General features: G+C 38.2%; 1 protein-coding gene across 1 annotated transcript; it reads right to left on the bottom strand.

The window, feature by feature from the left end:
• Positions 1-3,654: 3,654 nt before the first annotated feature.
• Positions 3,655-8,020, bottom strand: KLHL9 (kelch like family member 9). The gene has a single exon (XM_025281441.2). The coding sequence runs from the start codon at positions 7,436-7,438 to the stop codon at positions 5,585-5,587; it is 1,854 nt and encodes a 617-aa protein (XP_025137226.1). The 5' UTR covers positions 7,439-8,020; the 3' UTR covers positions 3,655-5,584.
• Between the last annotated feature and the right edge of the window lie 124 nt (positions 8,021-8,144).

The raw sequence follows: 8,144 nt of genomic DNA, 5'->3' as shown, positions 1-8,144 counted from the left end.
TGAAACAAATAAAATAAAAACAAAATTCCATTCAAAAGAGCAATCTACATGCCAAAGACAACGTGAATAAAAGATCACTATAACTGAAGAAAAAGACCCCAGTGTGCCCATATTATAAATAAGATTCTACTACATGATTTTAAAAAGCATAAAAATTCAGTGAGAAAGTAAAGATTATTGAAAAAGTTGTTGTGAAACAACTGGATAACAACTTGGAAACAGAAAACTAGTGAAAAGCTAAAAAGCCATATCCATAACAATGACATCAAATACCAGGGTAATTACATCATCACATGATGAGGAAAATTATGCAAAGAAAGCATTAAAAAAAAGACATAGAAAAAATTAATTTCACTACAAATATAAGAAATACCTTGTGTAAGACATATACTCAGAGAAAAAAGATGGGAATAAGATAATATTCTTAATGTAAAAGAAGTTTCAAAATTCATCTTCATTTCAACCAGAAAAGAGAAAAGCTGTTTGAACAAGAAACAAGCAGTAAATGCTACCTGAGCACATTAAAAATAAGCACTGACAAAGCAATAAAATAAAGGACAAGGAATGTGACATGAGAACTATGGACAAAAACTACAATATTATCACTAAAAGGTCAAAATACAAAAAAGGCAGACATACTTGGCTATTAAATTGAAAATGGTGATCAAAAGGTACAAATAAGTCCCAGGAATATAATGTTCAGCATGGTGGCTATTAGTAATACTGTACTGAATATTTGAAAGTTGCTAAGAGCACAGATGTTAAAAGTTCTCATTACAAGAAAAAAGTGTATAACTATGTGTGGTAATGGAAGTTAATTAGGCTTGTGATCATTTCATAATATATACTATAACCATCCTCTGCTAGTTGTGATGTTTTGGGCTTCCCTCATGGCTCAGATGATAGAGAATCTGCCTGTAATACAGGAGACCTGGGTTCAATCCCTGGGTCCAGAAGATCCACTAGAGAAGGAAATGGCTCCAGTGTTCTTGCCTGGAGAATTCCATGGATAGAGGAGCCTGGTGGGCCAAAGTCCAAAGGGTTGTAAAGAGTAGGAAATGGCTAAGAGACTAACACTTTCACTTTCATCGAATCATTATGTTGTATGCCTGAAACTAATATAATAAAATGCCAGTTATAACTGAATTTTAAAAACTGAACAGCCCTGTCCCCATAAAAATGACACTGAGGAAAAGTCTGTGTAGCTAATAGAACATTTAAAACAATAGAAAGGAATAAATAATTCACATATGAAAAAAATGCACAGGCTCAATAAACAAAAATTCACAGTTTTCAATAATTAAATATAAGTACAAACTGTAAATAATCAGAACTGCAAAGATTTCCTTTGAAATAGTCACTAAACACATTCTGGCGAAAACACATATTCACACACTCCTGGAAATATTTTTCAAAAGCGTAAAAGAGCCTACACTATTTCACTCAGATTTTACTTAGAATTTATCACAGGGCAATACAGATGGAAAAAGTTTTATGAAAGAGTATTAAATCTTGCTTAATTTATGATAAAAAATTAGGGTTAGATATTTAAATATAACCCATAAGGAAATGGAAAAAATATGAAGGCATATTCATGGATAAAATATGGTATAGATATTTAACACTTTCAAAGAAAAGAATCTGTGAAAATCATTAAGACAAAATTAAAGTAAAACATGATGTAGTACAAGGTCAATTAGTAACAACTATCCTAATGCTTCTCTGTATATGTTTTATGCTAATCACTTTATATTATTATCTCCTTATAATTCTAATATAGATACATTTATTAACATGTACCATCCACCTCATGGACAAACTGGAAAATGAACCTTGAGAGGTTAACTTACCCTAAGGTCTTTCAGTTGAGCTGTGGACAGAATGTTGCTTTGAATTCTCAATAGTATGTTTTGGTAGTTTTGAGTGAAATTTTCTGAAGGTGTATATTTTATCTTTATAATCAGAACAAGATAATTTTAATTAGAAACCAGAAAAATTGGGACATGATTAAATATGTTTACTTTGCAGGTAAAGTACAGAAATACTACTCTAGGCAAATGGGAAAAAAATTAGGTATGGACATTAATCTGGTTTATAAATGCAATGTTTTTCTTAATGCACATGCATTTGATAATTAAGGAAAAAACATCTTATATACTACTTTCTAATACATATAGATTTTTTTTAATATAAATTTATTTACTTTGATTACATATAGATTTTAGAAAACTTGGAGAAAGCCATAATAATAGCAGTGTGTGTCTCTGGAAGTTGAACTTACTTCATCATCCAGATTTTAGCTTAAGGTTTGGCATGTTTGCAATATATTTGACAAATGTCTGTCGAGTCCCTGCAATGCAGGCAGGAGACCCTGATTCGATTCCTGGATCGGGGAGATCTGCTGGAGAAGGGATAGGCTACCTACTCCAGTATTCTTGGGCTTACCTGGTGGCTCAGCTGGTAAGGAATCTATTCGCTATGCAGGAGACCTGGGTTTGACCCCTGGGTTGGGAAGATCGCCTGGAAAAGGGAACGGCTGGCTACCCACTCCAGTATTCTGGCCTGGAGAAGTCCATGACCTATAAGTCCATGGGGTTGCAAAGAGTCAGACACAACTGAGCGACTTTCACTTTGCACATAGGTAAATTCACAATATACCTTGTATTAACATATTACCTTTGAATGTGGAATCATTGATAATTTATACCTTCTGGTCATTTTTATTTTCCTGTACTTACACTTACACAGGGCTTCCCTGGTGGCTCAGTGGTAAAGAATCCACCTACCAGTGCAGCAGACGCGGGTTTGATCCCTGGACTGGGAAGATTCTCTGGAGAAGGAAACGGCCATCCATCCCAGTATTCTTGCCTGGGAAATCCCACGGGTAGAGGAGCCTGGTGGGCTACAGTCCATAGGGTCGCAAAGAATCGAACACAACTTAGCGACTAAACAACTTACTGTAACAGACAAATTATTTTTATAATCAGAAGACTTAACAAAGGTCAACTTTTGACCCTATCAGAAAAACTAAAACAAGAAATTAAAATTTAACAAAATGTTTTATATGCTTACAGTTTTTATCCTCTTTTAAATATTTTTCTACAGTCTAAATTTTCTGTTAAAAAAACCAAAACTATCAGCTTGTTAAAACAGGTATCATCCCAATTATTTCAGTCACCTAAAATTTCCATATCTGTAAGGAAGGAATGCCAGATTTAATATATTTAATTAGCAAAGCACCAGTGAGTTGTTTTATGATTATCAAGGGACCTGTAAACTGCATAAAATTATAAAGTAAAAGGATGAGAGGTGGGATGTGTGAGGCTGGAGGTAGGGGGTACAGGTGGAACAGTTAACTTACCTGGATAAATAATATTTAATTACAAAACAGCAGGGTCAAATGTAATAGAAGGCAGAAACCTTTTCTCAACAAAGAAAAGAGAAAAGCTTATGCAGAACAGTACCATTTCAGCATGTCAGAATTAGCACCAAAAAAGTAATATATCAAAATGACATAAAAAATAAAGGAAACTTGGCAAAATTATACCCAAAAGGTCAAAATACAAAAGATGGACAAATTTGATCTCAAAAATTAACTGAATGCCCTGTCTTGTAAACTTCTAACAGACTGAGAAAAAAGTCAATGCAAGCAAATGCCAGTTAAATTATATTTATTATATAAAGAGATGCTATAACTTGATATGAAAAAGAAAGCAACTCCAATAGGTATTATAAGAGCAAAGGACATTAACATTTGATTATAAGAGGAACACAGCTACTGAAAAAAATGCAAATATTTAACCCAATTAGTAATTAAGGAAATAACTGAGATGCTCTTTCTTGCTTATTTGATGCACAAAGTTATTACAATTTCTACTTTTTCTATTTTCTAAATGTACTCAAATGTGCTATATTTAGTAATAAAAAATTGAGTCATTTAAAAAAATAGGAAGTATGAAATTTTCTGCCAATGCAGAAATCATTAAAGCATTAAAATGAAAAGGGCAGTGAGGCTCAGATCCCTTGAAGCCAATTCCTTTCATTCTGGTTCCTGAGATTGTCAATAACAAGGTTGTTTCTGATTTACACTATGACAATCTCCCAAGTACAGGGATATAAATATTAATATATATGTACATTTTTTCTTCAGGCAGGCAATTATTCCAGGGAAGTACCTCTTCAGATTCTTCAGAATCACTCACTTCAGAGGACTCAGATGATTCCATTTCTGATAAGGTCCCATTAAGGTCTCCCCTTGTGGTTCTCAACCAGTAGGGATGTCTCTGGTATTGAAGAGGCTGAAGATATACTTTAGTACTGCCTGCAAGACAACAGTGTCCTAGGCTTTCTATAGCTGGCTTCTTAGGGAATCTGAAGTTGGTCCTGTCCTTCAGACATAGCCAAAAGGACATTTTCTGATGTGATGCCAAAAGTACATCTTCCACTTGCTCAGATCACAGCCTCAAGACGGATCACACAAAGCTCAGGATGCACGTGGGCTGGAGCAGCACCACAGCAACCACCTCGAATCAATCAAATAGTTATGTCAGAATGACTGAGTTGAGAGACTGAACTTAAGAACCTACAGCTTTGTTGAGCATGCTTTTGTCTTTTTCATAAGTTTTACTGAACACAAAGGTGAAAAGTAGCAGAGCCTAAATTTACTGATCAAAAGCAATTCTCTGAGACTTGAACTCTGCTAAATAACCTGTATAAAGGCAACTCTACAGAAAACAATATACAAGCAGGAAAAGTTAAGTTTCATCTATAGTAACAATTCAGTCAAATGACATATTTGGTTGTTATTAATAATTTAATGTTTAAGTCCTTATCTACATCACTGCAGTAAGACTACATAGACATTTATTCTCTAGTAGTGAATTCCCATTTGAACAGAAATAGCTATGTAGAAGAGTTTAAATTTACAATTTCACTATAGCTGAAGTGCCAATCAATTTAAAAATTATATATGTATACACACTTATATACATATGTACGTGTGTGGTAATGTATTTTCTCCCTTCCTCTCCCCAGAAAGAGATATGAAACCCTGACTTGGGGTTATACTATTTTTTGAGTTAATATTCCTCCAGTCTGCCAAAGAATTGTCACATATTCTGAATGTACCCACACAATTTGGTGAGTCAGCAGCTATGTCACAAACCATGAAAAAAGGGAAGCAGCTAATAAGGCTTGGCGACCTTTTTTGTTTATTATTTTAGGTTATAGCAGGCATCCTCCCTTTGATGTTTTGTAGTCAAAGATGAAAACTTTCAACTTTGAAGCATAATGAACATAATTATACATTTACTTCAATCACCTACACTTTGCCTTACACAACACCACAAAAAGATATCTAACAATCATTTTTCTGCTTTTTACATTTGTTAAAATAGCTATGTTGAATACATACATTTGCAGAATACATTCGTTAACCATTTGATAAACATACTAAGCCAAACAATACAAATAACATCAATTACCTTTTTAATCTAATAACTGTACCAATCATTGTAAGAAGATACAACTGAAGGGGAATTGCGGGATCATCCTTGATGCACTGCAAAGGTTTTACACCTTGGTCCTAAGAATGATCTGAAGGTGCTGAAAGAGGTGATTCTCTGGAAGGTGACCCAGGATTTTCTTCAGGTGGAAAAACTGTGAGAGTACAAGCTCGAATGCCACCAAGTGACTCTGGAAGGTCAAAAACTTTGTGCCACTCATCCTTTTCTGGGTCATATTTCTGGACAATTTCTACCATACAACGATTATTCCAAGAATATCCACCTACAACATAGATTTTATTTTCAAAGACAGCAACTCCAACATCACTTTGACCTCTTAACATGGCAGCAATTGGTGTCCACTGGTCAAGGGTTGGCGAATAGTATTCACAGCTTAGAACATCATCATAATCACTTGTTCCTCTGAAGTGATTGCCACCAATGACATAGAGCTTGTCTCCAACTGTACACATGCAATGCAGACCTCTGACCGTAGTCATTGGAGCCTTCTGTGTCCATTTGTCTGTATCAGGGTCAAAACACATGAGCTCATTTTGGAAAGTGTCATGAGTAATTCCTCCTGAAATATACATTAAGCCTCCATACACTGTTCCAGCATGGCCATAGTGGGGTTCACTCATTTTCGCAACATAGCTCCACTCATTCATTCTTGGATTGTAACATTCTACAGTGGCCAGCTCACCAGCTGCACTTCGCCCACCAACAGCATACAAATGTCCTTTGAGGGCGCTCAAGTGAAAAAACGTGCGCTTTTCATTTAATGATGCAACCTGCATCCATTTATTATATCGAGGATCAAATCTGAAAACTGTATCAACAGCAGTTTTTCCTTTTGTATCGTAATTACTTTGACCACCAACTACATAAAGAAAGTTTCCAATGACAGCAATGCCATGCTGATAACGAGGAGCATCCATGGGGGCTAAAGATCTCCACTCTTGAGCCCTCTCATCATACATCCGTAATTCTTTACTGACAACCAGCTGCTGCCTCAAAACTCCTCCTAAGGTAACCAAGTGTGTCGAATCAGATCGAATGGCGGTTCTATCTGACTGCATCACTGGCTGCATATATGGCATCATTTGGTAATTGCTAGCTTCCAAAAGCAAATTCACACATGTATTGTCTGTTCTCATAAAATCTACTGTCTGCACATAATTGATGAGATCCTGTGGTGTCATCAGTGGAAATCGAATATTCTTCATTAATTTTGCAGCATAATCCATCCGAGGATCTTCCAACCTTAGCCAGCGACAGGCTGCCTTAAAGAGCTCAAGTTCAGTACAGTGCTTAAGGCTATTGCTAGAAAGCACAAAGGCAAGCCGTTCAAAAGGGAGTTTTAGAAACTCTCCAGTGCTCAGTAAGGCAGGAAAATTCTTCAGAATGAAATTATTGACATATTTATCTACTTCTATAAGATTGTAGGTGTTAGCAATTCGTCCAACTTCAACACAGTTATCTAAAGAGACTCCTGAAATAAGAAACACTTTACAGAAGTCTAAAACAGGCAAGATTTGCAAAAAGCTGGCAGCTTCAAGAGTGTCCTGAAGATTGTCCATATTAAGAGAAAGCTTTGCAGTATAAATAAAATCAATAATTTTCTTCAGACCAACTTTGTTCACCCCGTGAAGCTTAATGCACATTAAATCCTGTTCTTTCATTCCACCTGTGAACATGGCCTTGAAGTAATCACTCGCGGACGCCATCATAGCTCTATGAACAGGGAAGATTTCATCTCCATCACCTGGTACCAGAGTCACATCACAAAGCAATCCTTCTATTCTAAGTTGATCAAAACCTTGCAATACCACCGAACTGTGAGTATTGCTGGTAAAAAAACGTGTGGTTCCTGCCTTGCAAGGCTGTAAATGGGCGGAGACGCCCATTTCACCGTTACCAAGAGACACTTTCATGTGAACGCCTTCCTCTTGCACAAAGATGTATGCCGGACAAAGAGGTTACGACCGGAAAGCTTTAAAGGAAACGAGGATGTCCCAAGAGAAAGAAAGCTCGCTTTCCTTATCAAGGGCAAACTGTCACTGCAGCACGCCTCAGAACACAAGAGTCCCACATTGAAAACCGTTCTGCAGCTGGCCCCAGAGGGCTGTGGACCTCAAATCTGACTACTGTGTAGATGATTCATCACCTGAGGCAGTTAAGTGACCCGGTTCACCTGGTCCGGCCAGCGCTGCTCTTCTTCCCGCAGTTCTGCTCCGGGCCAAGGGGGAGGTGCCGCCACGTCCTGCGGCCCGGCGTCTCGCTCGACGGCGAGGGCCGGCACCTCAGAGAGCGGCCCGCCGCGCCCTCCGCCGCCCTTTGATAGTCGCCGCGGCTACCGGCCCGTCCTGGAGCAAGGACCTGGAACACGAGCCTGGGCCTGGAACACGGGCCGAGGGCCCAACGCCGAGCCAGTCCTTCCGGAAAGGCCTCGTCCCAGGATCCCCCGGGCTAGGAGCGGCCGTGGCAGCCACTGCGGCTGCGCAGCCGCCCGACCTCGCCAGTAGGCGGGCACGTGGGGGATGGGAGGATGTGGGCGGTGCCTCGAGCAGGAGGGGTTTGGGTCCGGCAGGCTTGTGCTGGGTGGGCCAGCGGGGTGTCTTCGGGGTACTTTGTATGTGG

Source organism: Bubalus bubalis, chromosome 3, assembly GCF_019923935.1.
Source record: "Bubalus bubalis isolate 160015118507 breed Murrah chromosome 3, NDDB_SH_1, whole genome shotgun sequence".
NCBI lineage: Eukaryota > Metazoa > Chordata > Mammalia > Artiodactyla > Bovidae > Bubalus > Bubalus bubalis.
Note: the sequence above shows the minus strand (reverse complement) of the source record. Positions and strands in the feature narration are given on the sequence as shown.

Excerpts from the sequence above, each read along its gene's own strand:
- KLHL9 (XM_025281441.2), bottom strand. The coding sequence starts at position 7,438 with ATGAAAGTGTCTCTTGGTAACGGTGAAATGGGCGTCTCCGCCCATTTA.